This window comes from Phoenix dactylifera, chromosome 9, assembly GCF_009389715.1.
Source record: "Phoenix dactylifera cultivar Barhee BC4 chromosome 9, palm_55x_up_171113_PBpolish2nd_filt_p, whole genome shotgun sequence".
NCBI lineage: Eukaryota > Viridiplantae > Streptophyta > Magnoliopsida > Arecales > Arecaceae > Phoenix > Phoenix dactylifera.
Genome location: NC_052400.1, coordinates 13,378,065 through 13,396,677, shown reverse-complemented (window position 1 = coordinate 13,396,677; position 18,613 = coordinate 13,378,065). Strand labels below are relative to the sequence as shown.

The 18,613-nt window shown below is 37.9% G+C and overlaps 1 protein-coding gene across 5 annotated transcripts; it reads right to left on the bottom strand.

The window, feature by feature from the left end:
* Positions 1 to 5,859: 5,859 nt before the first annotated feature.
* Positions 5,860 to 17,397, bottom strand: LOC103701850. Of its 5 annotated transcripts, none has more exons than XM_026802535.2 (18): positions 17,052 to 17,397; positions 16,922 to 16,987; positions 16,585 to 16,755; positions 14,638 to 14,712; positions 14,136 to 14,262; positions 13,974 to 14,038; positions 13,749 to 13,822; positions 13,494 to 13,603; positions 13,315 to 13,352; positions 12,633 to 12,789; positions 12,338 to 12,544; positions 12,042 to 12,119; positions 11,893 to 11,957; positions 11,601 to 11,660; positions 11,432 to 11,519; positions 11,298 to 11,347; positions 6,246 to 6,323; positions 5,860 to 6,176 (listed from the first exon to the last, which is right to left on the bottom strand). In XM_026802535.2, the coding sequence occupies exons 1-18, from the start codon at positions 17,259 to 17,261 to the stop codon at positions 6,039 to 6,041; spliced, it is 1,857 nt and encodes a 618-aa protein (XP_026658336.2). In that variant the 5' UTR covers positions 17,262 to 17,397; the 3' UTR covers positions 5,860 to 6,038. The 5 variants fall into 5 exon arrangements, with proteins under 5 accessions (XP_026658336.2, XP_038986037.1, XP_038986038.1 ...); XM_039130109.1 differs by having other exon boundaries at positions 11,432 to 11,507; XM_039130110.1 differs by lacking the exon at positions 12,042 to 12,119.
* Positions 17,398 to 18,613: the final 1,216 nt, after the last annotated feature.

Genomic DNA, 18,613 nt, shown 5'->3' with positions numbered 1-18,613 from the left:
TAGAATCACTCCTACTTAATCTATCAAGGTCGATAGATCCTATCTAGATGCACTCCTATTCTGATAGTGAACCTGCTGCAACCAATCTATACGACAAGGATCCGAATGGCTAGGGCTCATGTGTATGTACTCGTCAAACTATAGCAACCTCACAGTGAATAGCCAAGGCACCGCAGGTCAAAGGACCAGTCATACAACTGCAGATAAGTATGTTATTGACGAGTGGATAAACATCCATGTGACTACTTGCTTTGGTCACGCTCAGTACCCTTATTCTCTAACAAACACTTGCACAATCACTCCAGTGTCCGCACATTATGGACTTGAGACTCATCCATCTGACTAAGCGATCTATGCACTAATTTCATCGGATCGATCACTATTCTCGTGAAGATCCATCGATCAGGAGTATTTAGGAATTAATCATTAATGACACATGCTTCAAATTCTCAACTCTTGAGAATATGTGTTGTCATTTTATTAATTCTTTGGACGATTCATAGACACATATAAACATGAATAAAAATAATGCCCAATCTTATTAATAAATAATAAGGGTCAATTACAAATTTATGTCCCAAATTATAAATATACGTCAGCCACATTGGCTTATAGGGCATATTTCTAACATTGACATCAAGCTGACAGCTGGTTAGTAAATCATGATGATGATAATTATGAATGTCCATTACAACATGATCTTCTAAACCATGCTTTCCACTCATAATGGAGGTGGATCTAAGTGTGGTATATAACTAACAAGCAATTAACTTTATAAATGCAAACAACAAAGCTAAGGCAGTGCACACAAGTTTTTCCATATATTATTGTAGGTTTTAGCTTTCTACACTCCTGTCGCTACTGAAAGTGTTGTGTTGCCGGCAGAGAGTTTGGTATGGAGGGACAAAGGAGCTCGAAATAAGTATCACATGCCCATGCGCACAAGTTGGATTTTGTCAAGCTAACCTCATGAAGAACTTTCCTAAGACCTACAGACCTTTGGCAGCGTACCTCCGCAAAACCAAAAAATTTGACAAAATCTCTGGTCGTGCGTGTGTTGTACAATGGAGATCTGAAAACTTGGTCATTACATTCATGAATAGGACATCCGTGCCAATGCTACAAAATATATTAATAGATTCGGTTCTTTTTCTCTCTCTTTTTTTCCTTGTTTCTTTGTGGATTTAAAGAGAATGTACAGAGATTCGAAAGCTTAAAGTAGAATACCACAAGATTGTCGGACAGGACATGGTTTCTAAGGATGGTTCTTCGTCCTGCTGAAATTTTAGCCACAGATGCCCTTCCCTTTGTGATGACAACCTTTTTCTTCTTTTTTTTTCCCCCAAGTCATGCACTGTGGAACCTGAGACCGAAGGCTTGGTCCAGTAACACTTGTACGATTCCATTACGCATCCCAAGTTTGATTTTGACTGTGCTCATGGAAGAAAGATTTCGCCCTCACCATAAGGTCGTATTATAGAATTCTAGCTAATATTTCTCACCTATGAGGTTAAAGTTAGAGAACTACTAGCCTGTGTTTTAATGGTCAGAGGACTTCCATTAGACTAACGAAATGGCTCCCATAATTTGAAGGAATGTAGGCCTTAGGTACTCGGTGGATCATCTCATAGAAGTGAAAGGCTGCACAAAGCACACAACCTTAAGCACCGGCAAATTCTCTCCCACAAGTAGAATTATTCTTTGTATTTGATACCCCTCCTGTCCAAAGTCTGGACAATTTAAACGTTATATGCAGTTCGATCCACGGGACTTGTCGTATTTGCTTTTCTGCCTTGAGAAGCTTCTTTTATTTTGCATGGCTAACACAGTTCTAGGAAGATGTTAGATTATTTTCTAGCCCCCATAATTCTTCATTAATCCTTGAAGTCAAGATCATTACCTTATCAACATTGGACTGAGAGTGGATAAGTTACTAAGAAGAGCTATACCATATACCTCGACGGATGGACCTCTAGCTCTTAAGTCTCACCCACTCATTACTTCTTATTTCTAAATCCAAGAGATCGTTCTTTATAGACAATTAAATACCAATTGTGTGAAGCAGTGTATTTGCAAAGATCTTTAATTGCTAGTTAATAGGTTAAAAAGATTGGAATAGAATGACTCAGGATCCTATTTCTTTCTTGTTACCTACAATTGTATGATGACTTATGTAAGAGACGTCATCAGTTAAAAAATGCTAAAAAATGCTTCAACCTCATCCGGTACATTCTTCATTAATCATCATACTAGGAAGAGGTAGTATTCTCATAAGATATATTTCCGAACTGATTGTGCTACTTTTTTCACGGAATATCGTGACTATAAAATTGTAAACAAGTTACGTTAGGAAATGAAGGGCTTAACATTCTTTAGAAAACAATACAAATGTTTTGACACGAAATTTTCAAAAACCCAAAACACTTGAAAAGATCACAGACGACACTAGACATGGCAAGCCATGAACTACTTTTGAATGCCTCTGTAATCTATATCAGAAACAAGAAATGTCTTCGTAATCTTGTAACCAATATGGAGGGAAAAGAGAAGAGCTATGCAGTTCAGCTAGCATGGCAGCTCGAAAAATAAATAATTAAGCAAGTGAAGGGAGACTAAAACAAGCATCATATGACGACACCAGCAACACACACACATATGCATGAGAATTGCATATACGCATCGGCAAGGAAAAATATAAAGCATCTGCAAAATATCAACATGATACCAAACGAAGAATAAAGTAGCAGAACTAGGCAAAATTCAGAACCTAGGTCTATCATTAGTGAGAGCAGCAAACTACCAAGGGCAGTCCAAAGGGAAGGCCAGGGAGATGCCAACCAGACAATCCCAACACTTCATGTGCCTCCATGTAGTGACACCCTGCTCCGATCCCATCAAGCCCTTCAATCCAGACGTATAAATCAGTCGGCATATTCTTCCAGATGAATGAAACCAAAAAGAATGCAAAAAGAACCATGGTTGGTGGCTTGGTGCAGCCTACCATGAGCCAATAGAATATTTGGAAGGAACAAGGAGAAAAGGGAGGGAGATGACAGCCCACTGCCTTCTTTGTTACAAAGCTGCGGCGACCCCGCGAATGCTTGGCTGGTTATCTCTCATCTCTCATCCTCCTCCTTTACAGACATCTGAAGACAGACTCGGTTAAATAACAATATAAGGATCAGTATTGTCTTTTGCTACACAATTGCAAGGTAGAACAGTTATCGGTCTTCTCAATCTCCAGGAGTCGAGGGGATGGATGCAGGCTTTTAATTCAAAGATAGATGGCAAAAGATAAAGAGGAGCTGTGAATATTATGAGCAGCAGTAATAATGTGAATAGAATAATGGTGTATCTGCTATGGTCGTTTCAGACACTGACCCAATAACAGGAGCAAGGGATATCTTTTGGCGGTGGCACTGGGGAGCACGAACCAAGGCGTCGTTCATCGCCCAAAAGGAAGCTGCCAGGCTGCGCTCTCGTACACAACGCCATCCTCTGCAATCCCTGGTCTCGGCGTCAGGGCCCATCCCATCACACATCCCCAGATTTCCCACAGAAGCCCGCATGGCATGTGATACATCGAACGCACCCTGTTCTTGGTTATGCTCGAAATTGGATTTCCGGACGGGTTCAATCAAGAGTTTGTAGCACGTACAAAACGAGCCAATGAGTCGTTCGTCATGGGCTCACTCAAATTAAATGATATATTTATTGAGAGGCTAATGACACTTTCGGCACCCTCGCAGCTTTGGAAAACCACCCCGCCACAGAGACATGTGGGTCCCAGTTAGAGTGCCGGGGAGTACGAAGAAGTGGGTGCTTTATCGACGCTGGTTCATTATTTTGTTTTTTTTAAGCATTGTATGTACAAGATTATGTGAACAGATCCCTACGTCAGTCACTGTTATTTGATTGGACGAGAATGAAGAGTTTCCCGCTTACAGATATTGAAGTAATAAAACATTATGATGGACACGTCTGGGTGGTCCTGGGACAGGATATGGTAGGCCCCACCGCCACTGCTTGCTCCACTTGTAGATTTAGCAATATTCAGCAGGAGAAAGAAATACTTTTTGATGAAGAGAAAAGTTCGATATAATGACGGGCCAAGGGGAGATTGCTTAGCCTTAAAATGGAGCCAGAGGCCCGGAATTGAGCTGTGCAATGAAAGTAATTAGCAAGGTGGATGAGTAATTGTTCTCTTGCTTATGATTCCTAATGATTGATATCAGATGGATAACAGCATTCTCACTTTTTGTTGTTCCGCTTCTCTTGCTTGGGAAAAGAGAATGACGGAGCTAAATTAATCATTAAGATGGGCATGTTAGATGAAGAATAGACTATATTATCAAAAGAGTGTAATGCCATGAAGTCTCACTACATGCATCGCTTGACTCGGTGTTCCTTGTGGCGAAAGGAAATTGATTTGATTCACATGGTGCTGCTGCGATCCAAAAGGGGGTTGATCCATTCGTTTGGACGCCATGTCAAATTGTGAATTGAGCGGTTTCTTTCTTGTCAAAGACATGGCGTCGAGAAGATTTCGAAATACCCTAAAAACTCGGCGTTTAACGTAGAACAGAGAGTTACGTAATTATAACTAGCACCAACCACGTTGCCATGCAGTTCACTTCCCAAAACCAATTTTTTGCTTACATCGGCCAGATGCCTGATTTGAGAGTGAATTGAGAGTACTTTCATAAATCCACTTTACAAATGGTGTCAGTAGTCTATAAAAGGCTTCTACTTGCCTACGACCTCTGTATTTTCGTCACTCTAGTGTTATCTAACGCATGCCGAACTAAATAAATGATCTATAAATCTAGGGGGACTATCTTTCGAGGCCCCTGTTTGGCTTCATGGGCATGGGACCGAGAAACTTTTACATAGCTGTCCCGTACAATCACTGGCATCACACAAATCACAGACAGTGATTGAAAGGCTGGACCTCTCGAATCCTGGAAACAAGTAGAAATTAACACTAAAAACAAACTACGATTTCGGTTCCGCAATAAAGAAAAAACAACTAAGACCTCTCCGCTAAAATTAGGACCAGAGATATGGACTTCTGGATTCTTGCACTTGGGCTCTCTGTGCGTGTAAAGCATGTTTCTTGAGTTTTAACCATTTCAATAAAATCTGAAAAATATGAGACATTATCAAAAAAAGCCCCACAGATTTACCACTACAACTGCAGGTTTCAGACATGATAGAAATTCCTTCCCATTAGCTAATTGGGGTCTCCAGAGTCCAGTAGGGCGGAGGGATGAAATGATGTGAGCCCGCTTGCTCGGGCTGATGCAATTGGTGCAATGTATGAAAGACTTCACTTTTGGGGGGTCCACATTCTTATTGCTTGAGTTTCTGGTTGAGATTACCACGTTCGTCGCTGTCCTATTTAGCCAGGATTTGCAAGAAGTTAAATTTTCCAGGCTAGCGTTAATTTTTAATGGTGTTAGTAGGTTAATCACTTGGGCTTCTTTCTTTAGATGTTCCTTAAGACTTCCATCACAAGTCAAAATGCATTACAAGGCCTGCATTAACCTGTTATACTTCTTCTCTCTAATGTTATTACCAAGCCAAGTCATGGACAGAGTCCATCCTAACGAACACATGTTCCCTTGCAAACCCATCCCATCCATCCAATTGAGTTGGCACGATACCAACATACCATTTCTGAACAGATGCATGAGAGTCTTATACCTATTTAATTCAAGGAGATACTGTAATTTTATGATGCATTTCTTCGGCAATTTGTTCGAAAGACAGGTTTGATAAATCTGCCTATCACAGTAAAGATTACCACATCTCTGCTTTCCTCAACAGTATACCATAGCAGCATCTAGCAATGACAGATGAGTTATTAATTAGTTTTACTTTATAAGAAACCATTACCTACAGACGACGGGTATTTGTGCAATCATAACTAAAGCTTAATGCCGTAACTGATTTTAGGAAGGAATTTTGAAATTCTGGTATAATATTATACATGACAAAAAAAAACATTGGTGAACATGGGATAAAGGTGAACTGGATCAGGCGAGCAAGGCAGTTATTCGTTGGATAAGTTCATCTTTCTTTCCTCCTACCTTTGCCTTTTTAGTAGCCAGGAAACACTTGAGATCTGCCACGGAAAGGGAGTGCAGCGCCCCTCGCTTATGATGACTTATAACCTGAAAAGGAGCCGTTTTGTATTACAATCTGTGAAAAGCTAACAATAAATAATGTTAACAAAACTATACCTTTGCAGTTATGTCAGATTGGTCAATAGATTGCTTTGCCCTCATCCTTTTGGAGCTCACTGCTACATTTTCTCTGATGTGAAGTACAAAAGAGATGTATAACCAGACCCAAAGGATAAGACAGTTCTACCTTGTTTTTATATTAAGGCATTTCAAATATCAATTGAACAATCAATTTTGATCAATATGCAAGAAACTAGCATACGGGATATCCTAAAGAATGCAAACAAAACCAAATGCATTGCATTAATATTCTCTTGCAAAATTGAGCGCTCTTGCAGGCTGGGTCGACAGAATGAGCACAGGGAATATGCAAATGTAGCCTTCCTCCTTTGTGATATGGCAGCTCTTTATGCATACTTCATCATGAGTAATGATCTTGAATTTATGTTCTTGTTCATATCCGCCCCATGGCTACTTGGTATGCTTAACGTAATATCCTTTGATTTTAAGTATGCAACATCCCACTTCAGATCCCTATTTTTTTCATTATTTCATCCATCAAGCTTCAATTCCTGCTCCTCATACAAATTAAACACTCTATCTGTAGCAACAAAGGAAAACAGACATGAGGCAGCAAAAAATAAATTTACCGCAACCACAAAACGATACCAGGTGTTACTGTCCTGTTCTTGACGTCATTCTAATTACTATCTGTGCCTCCTATCCTGGAGCCTTAATAGCAAGTTACATCTTTGATATGAAAGATTGGCTTCCTACCAGTATTTCTCTTAAGATTATTCGCATCTTCAATAGACTCCAATCCCATGCCAAGTGTGCAAGGGAACTATGATTTCAAGGTCATGAGTTGATATCAAACCATGTAATTTCACAATGGATGCCTGTGTTAAACTTTTCGTCAACAATGGCTCTCTGTTTTTCCACATAAAGAGGGCAGTAACACCTTAGACTGCTAAATAAATCTTATCTCATTGAAAAATCTTGTCAAAATTCAAAGCAACTGTTAGAAGCTCTTAAGGACAAAACAGGGCAGCAAATCACATTAGACATATACTATTGTAGCCTGTACAGATTTTATGCTGTTCTAAAATCTTAATCCATACATTCTAAGGAATCAAAAGTTCCTTGAAAATGCACCTCAAGAACAGATCTATTGGCCCCCTATCGCTCATAGCATTTGATATCCAAATAAAGGCCCTGATGGAGTTTATAAGTGGCAAAATCCTACAAGTCCATTGTGATGCATAAATATCAGATATACACCAACAAATCAAACAAAAGAGTAGAAAACTAATTGTGCACCAATACCAATATTGCAAAAGGGTCAATCTGTTTTCATCCAACTTCAAACTATTCCACTAGTGCTGCGCGGAGTATCTTATGCCCATGCAAACAAAAAAGAAAAAAAATGCTATCTATGCAGCTATTTCATACATCATCACAATATTGGAAAGTCAGCAAACCTGAATCCTAGAAGTGCTAGGTTTTCTCTATTGTAACTTATTGTCTAGCACCTTCTTAAACCTTGTATTAGTGTTCTTCTACAGCAAATCAAGAGCAAGCATTTCCAATGGATTATCCAGTAACTTTGACAGAAAGAGTTTGTTACTTGATTATCTCAGTAAATCATGGAGAATGGAACAGATTGACAATTAATGGCAGGTTTACTAACTACTAACACTTGTTTTTTCAAAAAATAACCCCCTTCCGGTTGGTGAGTGGTACCTATATCTTACAAGTTCCATTTTGGCTCATTGATAACCTAGATATAATCTCTTCTAAATCTGACATCAGTGGTTAGAAGCCCGGATAGAAATATCTCAATTAATGCCTAAGAATGTTTATAATGTGTAATAAGTTGCTGTTCTAAAAAATGACAGTACAAGGCAGCACTTTGTCCTGACACAATACAACAAATTATAATCTCAGCATGCCTCACTTGTAATTACCTAAAAAGACGACATGTATTACTCTATGCAAAGCTTTGTCTATATGTTTAATAACATATAAAAGTTCGAAATATATTATTTAATACTGTTATTAGAGAGTTTTAATTGTAAATCAAGGAACCAAGTTGGTTCCTTGAAAAATTATCGCATGGTAAAGGTTCTTAGCTTGTAGAATATCAAGGAGCGTTTGCTACGTATATCACATTAAACGGGTCAAGCCCTATAGTTTCCCAGTCAGAAGAACTGACTTCACCACTGAAGGAAACTAAAAAGATCGACTGTGAAGAACCAGGTGCCACCAGCATTCAACAAAGGATCCAGTGATTGTAAAGGGAAGAATAAATAGTTCACAAATGATCGCAAGTATGGGAAGTAGTTGTTGAAGGCAGCAATGGAAGAATGGTGATGTATCAGAACAAATCTCAAGGTAGATGAGAGGGAAAGTACTTTCAAGGGTGAGTTAACTAGGAGACAGTAGGAATGCCAGGGGATTTTTTTTTTTTTTTTTTAGGGGGGGGGGGGGGGGGGGGGGGGGGGGGTGGAATGTGGAGGGCATAATTGTCTCTCAAAAATAGAAGAAGAATGCTTTCACCAGTTTGAGATTTTCATCAGCAAAAGATGGCACTTTGAAATACTAGAAGTGCTAGTTCCTTTTTTTTTCAGAGACACTCTATAAGTCTCCTTAGGATCGAGTACAATAAAGCTCAAGTTGATCAACTTGAAATTTCCCCAACAAATAAATTTGAAAGGCGTACAAACCATAAATTCTCCAACATCAATGAAATCATCATGTGACTCCTCATTTACCAAGAATCCTACCTCTTGAGTATGAATCCTACCTTGATTGGAAAAATACAAGAAAATAAAAGTAGCAGGAAACATTGCTTTTGCATCAAAACTTAGTAGCAGGAAACTTCTACCTAGAACAATAGACCTACTTTGAAAAATAAAAAACTCGAACCCAGCACATGATTCCTGGGCACTTCCTTACTTCAAGTGTTTTCTAAGTTTCCACTTTCCTACACCCACATCTGCTCCTTGACTTGCTACCAATTTTGGAAATTAAGCATTAAACTACGACAAAATGTCATGAAGATCCTAATGATGAAATTTAATCCATAAGATCTATCAAAACATTCCTCAACTCAAAGGTATGCATATATTGTGATGACCCTATGGATTGGCTCCTAGGAAAAATCTGGACATGTATACTATTAATTGCCAAATTATTGCTAAGAAAAAACTTCTCTATAGGAGAGGAAAGAAGTCCATTAGAATCAAAATTTGATGGACAGGTTTTCCGCCTCTTTAAATCAGCACTATGTCTTTGTGGCTGAGCCATAAGCTGATTGCTCTTCCATAATTAACAAATGCAAACTTTCAATGGGCCAAAACCCATCCATGGCCCTCTTAAATAAATCCACAAACTACATGCGTAACCAATGCCACAAGTCCCTCTCACATTTACAGTCCAACTGGTTGATAGTTTTCCTTCCCTTTCCAACCCGAGTTACTTCTAAGAAACTTCCACTTTAGCGTACCATTTCATCCATGTGACCTCCATCATTATGACAATATTGTGATTGGTGCAAGTTGCTGAATGGAGCTAGTGTCTCCAAGCTTGCCTACCCAACTAAAAACTTCAAGAAACCCCCCTTAACAGACCACCAAGTTACCCATTTTAGCCATTGTAACTTATGAAGCACCATTCCTTTCATAAGCGTCAACTATAATCTCAATCACAAGGAAGTTGGCAGTTGGCACCATTAAAGGTTTTCTTCATTTTACTTAAGATTCATGAGTAGATCAATATTGCTTCAAGATGACTTCACGAGGAGAGGCAAAGCAACACATGATTCGTTTACTTCAGCACCCCCAATGCCATCATAGTTCAAAATACTGAAGACAATCAAGGCAACTATAAATTAGTTTTAAGACTCTTCTTTTGCAATCCTCACTCCATAACCATTTAATTAATTTATTAAGAATGCTTGACAATCTTCAACCTAACATCAAGCCCTCAACTAATTAGTCTCCTTTTTTTGAAATGCAAAATTTAAAATGATTATGAGATAAAGAAATTAACATAACATGGTTTGTCTTGATTTCTGTTTTTAGGCAGAATAATGAGTCAAAGTAGGTTTGTCTAAGAAATATATAAATCGAGATTTGCCGTACCAGTGCATGCCACCCCATACTGAGCATACCAAATTACTACACAATATTAGAGGTGTATCGAGTGTCAGTATGCCGGCCGAACCGACCCGTACCAACACTGTAGCAACATGTTATCCATACATGTATGGAAACGGGTATAGCAAACCTTGACATAAATAAAAGAAAAGGTGCTTCCTAAATATATGAATGAGTTGCTATGTCAACTCAAGCTTTGTGCTAGTGTAGATTTGCTGAGATTAGATGGCATGTTATTACATGAGAGTGGAATTTTCTATATGGAGATTACTTAGCCGAAAGGCAGCAAAATTTCATTTAATAAGCTAAGAGTTTAACAATTTATGATTTTCAATGCTCATCATTTAACAGATTCAACTCTATTCATAACTCATTAATTTTATAAGTAGTTATGACAAATGCAAAAAATGGCTTCTTTTCACAAACTTGTAGTCCTGATTTACCTAGAATGTATAAGTGCTTTAAATAAATTGTCTTTCTATTTTGAGCTTTCTTTAGTACAAACCACATCTTTAGAAGTGGACAAATCAAGCTTTTCTCAATGAATCCACATCATTTCACTGTTTGAGAAATATCAAATGTTAATAACTGATTAGAAATGGCACGAATCTTTGGTGACAAGGTGCTTCTTCAGTATAACCTCCATTATTGCAGATTCTTATGTTGTCTAGTTGAACACCAAGAGCTGAATATTAAATAAAATTTGTGTTTTAAGTGGAATTTTTCCATATGTTCTTCCTTCCCCTCCATATCCTTCCAATTACCTTTGTTACGCTCTCCTTTTATCCAATCTCCTTGGAAATCTTACCTTCTTTCAGGCTGTTTGATATCAGAGTATCATGTCTTTAGTGACATTACCCAGTGTCTGCATCTAAAACGGATATAATTCACTAAAAAAAAGAAGTTAACGATTTGCTTATACATAGATAGAATGAGGACTTAGACTTATCTTCTTTTCACTGTTCAGGGTCCTCTTTCCCAAAGCATCTTTCTGTGGGACTGTATAAAAACTTCAGGTTAAAAATTGAAATTTACACGAGCAATATAGACAAGATTGTGCATCATATTTAAGAGAGAGGTAACCTTCTCCAGGATTTGCTAAACAATTGCCATCAAGAAAAGCATCAGCCTTTTCCTTCCTTTCTGAACCTTTGGCACTCTGGAAAGGAATCTAGATTATCTTTTTCTGGAATGCTCAATGTTAACTAAGAACTAAAGAGTCATCCTTAAAATCGAGATTTCCACATCTTACAGAATGCAAACTGAACCTATCCAATTGCATTGAGATGCCATCCGCAGGTTCAAGCTGATTCTGTTTGAGTAAAAGAAAAATAATAATTAGCTCAGTCATGTAAATCACTAAGCATCTTATAGGTAGCAATGCTCTAGCAAGTGATCTGAGTCAACTGACTAATCCAGCAAATGGATAACAGCTCAAGTGAGTGCTCTTTTGATTGTGAACTCATGATTTATCCTAAGTAGTAGGGATACTTTTGTGTTGCTTAAGTTATCGATTTGCAAAACTTTCGAGCAAGTCAACTTACTTCCTTCATGTAAGATTCACCATACATATCCTTCTCTTTAGTGAGACCTTGATCGTTTGAAATTCCTGAATTTTCCCAGACAGTAGGTTAGATAAAAAGTATAATTATAGGTGAAAAGTATAGATTCGACAGCTGTAATATATATTTACTTGGAGTTATGTCTCTGTGAATATCCTCAATTTTCTTTTTGGTAAATGAAGTTAATTGAGTATGATCTACTATGAGATCTGCAACATAAGTTTTGCAAAATTATTGGATTCCGGACATTATAATGCACTTTCCCAAAGCTCACCCACTGGGGGCAACTGGCAAGCTCTCAATTTTGTTTCAATTCTGTTTACAGTTTATAACAGACTCCACAGATGCCAAATGCCCATTATTTACCAGTTAACAAGCAGTATTTCCCAATTACTAGAAGAAGAGAAAGAATTAGGATAGGTATTACCTGAATGAATGCTTTTTGTAACAGGCAGAAACTTCATAGGTGAGTGAGATTCAATATTTGAGTTCGCGTTTGCACCATGACGGTTACCCTCTGCACTATTATTGGCATTATTCTTGCTCGAAGGTACAGCATTTACCAAAATTTCAGTACTATCGAATTTTCTGCCACCAAAATTATAGCCAAAGGCTGGCTTTGGAGTGCGAAAGTCTAGCGACCAAGACATAAAGGAAAGAGTTATGCTAATGAAAACAACATAAACTAGGGAAATGCCACTCTCTGTCTTATGTAAAAATACCTAAAGCTAACACCAGGTCTTTAGAAAAGAAATATGTTTCATTGAAAGAGTCTTCATTATGAGGACTGCTTTTATCTCTTGTGATGCAAAGCGGAAAGCTATTTGTAGCCTTGTTCCAGACAGGTAGTGTCATTCCAACACCAAGTGAATATACTTCCTGAACATCAAGAAGCAACGTGATAATCTTGAAATGTTAGAGGCATCTCCTATGTCCTATAATTGTAGATGCATTAGATGCTCAAGAGATTATAAAGTAAAAGAAAATGCATGTTTTTCTCCATTCTTCCAGCTAATATCCAAGTCAGTGACAGTAATTCTCTCTGAAAACTAACTTTTTTATTCAGGTACTTGTTATAAGCAAAAAGGATGCTTTCATCAATATATATATATATATATATATATATATAAGGATGCATAACATTGTCAAAATCAGATGAAATCTCTCTCACCATAATGAGAAAATATCAGTACATAAGTTTCTCTAAAAGTATTTCAAAGAGTGTTCAACATTCGTGTACTAGGATTTGAAAAAGAAAAGTCTGGAATAGATGCAAACCAAGGAAGGTTACCTAACAATTTCTTATGGATCATGTTGGACAGGAGATTAATAATCAAACTGGAAGCTAAAGGAGACAGAAATGAAAATTCTTCTTGAACAACCATAAAGACATATGGAACATACCTTAACTTTCAGTAGACCTTGATTGAAGAAATTCCAAGCTGCATTAAGGAGAAAGAAAATCAAGCAAATATTTCATAGTAAAACCAACATAGAATATTAAAAGAACACCACCCAATTATTGAAATAAAGGTTTTTCATTCATAACTGCATAAATAAAATGAGAACAGAATGTGCCAGACCTCCAACTTTTTTTATAAAGGACTCGAAAGATTGCGCAGCCTTTGCATGTCTAATTGTTTGTGGAGTTGGAGCCAATCCTGAACCTCGGAGGATGAAAGCAGATGGGAACCTAAATTCTATACATTTAGATAAAGGATATAAAAGAATTTGCAATCTAGATGCAGCAGACAAGGAAACTTGAAATAGGCTGTGAAAATAGATATGGCTAATATATGAAAAGTGGAAAAGTGCTCGTCCTTTGAAAACCAAACAACCATTGTTTGTCCATGTGACGTCCATAAGCAAATTGAATTGCAACGAAGTAATTGCTGCACAATGCTAGACCATGCTGCAGATTGGGGATTTTGATTAAAGTTAAGTGACAATAAAGAGACATGATTATCAAAAAGTCTAATTCCATAAGGTATCCAGAAAGTGCAAAAAGATAAGCAACAAAAAAAAAGAAAAAGAAAAAGAAGTTTCACATAAAAGATTATCACCTTGAATGACCAAAGCTCTTCCAGTCTTTCAAAATCTTCACCAGCAGGGAGTAGTTTGCTTATTCCTGACATCACCATAAATCCCAGTTGATGTTTTTTATATCAGGCAAATAGATGAAATTAGGGTGATGACACGATGGAAACATGAGGTTTTTATTTAACCTATCGCATGTCCTTCATACAGTGAAGGAAGAATGGTGCAAGCTGTGCAGATGTTGTAGTCCTCCAAAACAATTTCCTTGCCATTGTCAAACCTTTCCAACATTTTGGAGCTAACAAAATCCGAGATCTGATATAAAGTACAATCACATATTGAAATGATGACCTACCATCCTTTAGGGTCTGTTTGGATGACTGCAGAGCCTTTCCAGTGGATAAACTCAATATGCGTTGATGGTGGGAAAAGCGAAATGCCTTGGAATGGACTATCCTGAAAAACCAGAATGACCGATCCTATTGGAAAGGTGGTTTCCGGTTTCATGATATTCAGGGATTACCCATTCCTTGGTTTCTCCAATTACAAGACTTTCTCCTTTCCCACCATTTACCTCCCTCTCAGTGTTGCCCATTTTGGGTTCATCCTCTAGATTACCAATGCAAGAAGCCAAACAGGCACTTAATCTTAAGGGAAAACTGAAAACAAAAAAAAGGAAGAAAAAGATACCTCGTGTCTGCTGAATCTAAATGCATCAGGAGAAACAAGGAAGACAAAATCATCATCTATTTCTGATTGTACTTGCTGTGATTACAGAAAATAATGAAAACTGCAAAAAGTTAAACTCAGCATAATAGCCCAAAGTCAGGTGAACAAAATCAATAATCCTAATTATTATGCAGTCTTGAATAACAGTTGTGCACAAAAACCAATCATAGAGTCCTTGAATATCCAACAAATGAATTCATAAGAGAAGCAGAAGTTGAAAATTTAATCCATCACCTGTTTCCATTTAGCTTGTGGGAGGGAAATAACATCTAAAACCACTGCTTTTGTTACAGCAAACAAGCCAAGCAAGCCAAGAATCAGGCTGTTCAAGCTTGGTCATATAAGTTCAGACCAGGGCTTTTATCAAGCCAAGCTGAGCATTCCCTTATTCCTGATCCGCTTGTGTCAGGCTTAGCTTGTTCATGAGCCAAGCTCTGAAATCTGTTTGAGCTCAGCTCAATGATAATAAAAATATCTCATTCAACATGTTCACTGTCTCACCCCTTCTTTAATTTGATAATAAAAAAAAATTACCATATGCAGCGAAGGTTATCTTACTAATAAATCAAGCTCTGTTTTGGGTTTATTAGAATGTTAATAACATACCTGTATATTGAAGTCTTAGGCCCTCTTTAATTTGTGAATGAATAGGAATAAGACCCACTTATTCAGCCTTATTCGGAGAAGCAACCTTTTAGGCACCAGAATAAAGCAGGTTAAATGAAGCATATTTTTAGGATTTCAGAAAAGCTGAAAACCACATTTAAGTACTTATTCCACCTTAACTTGGATAAAAATATTTGACCAGAATGGTAGAAGAGTTTTATGCAGACTTATTCAGCTTTGCATCTCCATTTTCACTCCCAAAATATTCCTCCCATTCAAATAACCCAAATAAAACTTAGCTGGAATCAGAAAGTCACCTTAGGGTAAAAATATTCATTTTTTAATACCTCATAATTAAGTTGTCGACCAAATTCTATGCTTATATCTGGTAAATTCTTTTATAGTACAAGAATCAGTCTTATTAGTTATATATTTGTATCCTCAATTTATGCATGCACTAGTATCCAAGTTCTATTTTCAGATTTGATCTGCAGCATTAGCATGGTAATCTAGTTATTTGCCTTTTGCTTCCATCAATTAAGTCGCTGTGTAAAATATAGTAATATCCTTTTGCACTAATCAGACTCACAAACTAATTGGTTTTACATGGAAGACTCCCACCATTCTTTTTGGAACAAAATCTACCAATTTGAGGACTGTCTTCTACTCTTTTTCCATTCTGGTTCTTATTGTCATGTGAGTCATTGCCTGCTACAACATTGGTTTCTTTATCCCACGTTTCTTCCATATTTTCTTTGATACATGATGCTAGTCTCTTGCAATGAATATATCACCATTGGTTCCAACTTTCAAGAAATGATCTAGAATGAGTTTATTTGCGTAAACAATGTCTACAAGTTCATAGCCCAGTTCCTCTGTCTACAACCTGTCTTGGCATTCGCAAATACATGCTTATAACCCAAGAAGTATCACTACCTAAATAATTGAGGCTAAGAGGAATTAATTCAAAACCAGCGGACCTCTAGATCTCCCATTCACAACAGAACACAAAACAAGAGAAGTTTAAAAACAACCATGCATATGAGAATGATGCAGGTTTTATGCAAGCACACATGCACCATGAACATTCACCAGATAATTGAGAAATTTAAATCATTAAGGCTGATGAAAACCAAGTCATTACCAATAGAAACCCATAACTTTATCATATACTTATAGAAATTTCTTTTTTGGTAAAAAAAGAAAGTGTACATGCATTGAAAAAGAAAAAGTGGCAATCATGCGAAATTCAAGAACATAAAGGCCAGCGATGCCCAAATCAAAATGTTGTAGATTCACTACCACATCAATGGCACACAAATGACTCCTCTCCTCGCTGCAAGCAAAAGTCGAGTCCACAAAAATGTTGTCGCCGACACATCTCCAGCCGTTATCGAGCATGAAAGACTTCAAACCACACTCGACCGCTTTGGCAATCACCGAGGCTGATCTCACCTCTTCCTCCACCCCAACCTTTACCCTCGCAGCCAAATCTCACTGTCAGCCTCCTCCATCATTAGATACACTCATGCGGTCTTTCATTCCAACAATTCTCCACCTACTCTATCGTCAATTTAAAACAACGCCCCAGTTTGGGGCTTGACGATAAGCTAACGGGGAGATACGGCAGGGAACTCACACTGGAAACGGGCACGGCCTCGACGAGCGCTTTAACGACTTGAGCGACGGACTCGGATTGAGCTCTCTGCGATCAATGGATGGATTTTAGGAACGAGATAATTAGTAAAAGTTGGGATCGGGATTCCCACCTGATAGACGATGAAGATCTCTGATGATTGGGGGAGGCAAGCGAGATGCCATCGCCGGGAGAGCTTCCAGCAGAGGGTTTCGAGCTCGACGGAGAGGGAGGGCGATGGAGGAGAGGAGGGGAGGGAGATGGAGAGAGGGAGGAGGAGGAAGGGAGAGGAGGAGAGAGGGTCGTGGGGAGCGACCCGCACCAGGATCTTGTTCCGGAACATCCTTCTCCCGCTGCCTCTTGCAATGGGAACCGTCCGGCAGTCCCTTTGGCGTACGCTGTACGCGGTTCACCTCCTCTCCAGGGTCCGGGGCGGGGCGTTTCTGGAACCAGGGGAATAGATCATCGTACGAGAAGTTCTTTGTAGCACGTGGAATTGGGACTTTGGTCACTTAGGTCCGCGGGTTTTGATTGGACTCTGGGTAAGATGACGGCTGTGGTTGAGATGGCGCCATTAGAAATAGGGCTGTTATAAAAAAAATTATTTGCTATTTGCTAACTATATTTTTAAAGTGCTATGGCGATGTTTGGTAAACAAACTGAAAAAATATTTTTATATGATAAAATTAGCATAAAGAACATTACATAGTATTATATAATAAAGTATAATAAAACATAACATATATTAATACATAATATACGATGTAGTATAATATTACTGTAATATAAAATATTATTATTATAATATAGTAATATTGCATAGTATAGCATAATGGTAATATAATTATTAGAGTAAATTAATTTTCTATAATATAATATAATATTAAATTATTTAACATAACATATTAATATATTATGATATAATGTAATATATATTATATTTATAGTATAATACAATAATAAAGATATAAAATATTATAATTGTTAGTATTAATTAATTTCTCATAATATATCATAATATTAAATTATTTAAAATAACATATTAATGTATTATGATATAAATATTTATTCATAGAAATGTATTTATTTATTATCTTATTTATTTATTCATTCATTAATTCATTTATATAAATATTTATTTATGCATTTATTTATTTATTTATTATTTTCTTTTCTTTTGTTTTCTTTGATTTTCTTCACTTTTTTTTTCTTTTCTTTTCTTTTTTTCCCTTTTCTTTTCTTTTTCTTTTTTTCTTCTCTTCTTCTCCTTCCTTCCTCTCCCCCCTTCTCCGTTCTTCTTCTCCCGCGCGGTCAGCAACGCCGGAAGGGGGCCAGGCTGCGGCGGCCACAGGAGGGGGCCGGGCTATGGTTGGCGGTGCCTGCGGCAGTCTCGGCAGCCGCGGTTGGCCCCCTGGGAAGGGTTCTCCTCCCGCGTGGTCAACGGCGCCGAAGGGGGTGCGGCACTGCAACGGCGGGGGAGAGGGAGGGGGTGCAGCGGCGGGGGAGAGGGAGGGGCTACGGCGCTGCAGTGGGGGGTGGGGTGGGGGCGTGGGTGGGAGAGGAACAGGCGGTGAGATGAGGTTTTGGGAAGGAAATTTATTTTTAAAATGGGAGTATTTTGGTCAAAAATAGAGCTTCCCGAAAAAGCTGAAAACAACATTTTCGGAAAGCTCTAAATTGGAGCTTCTCCCCAAA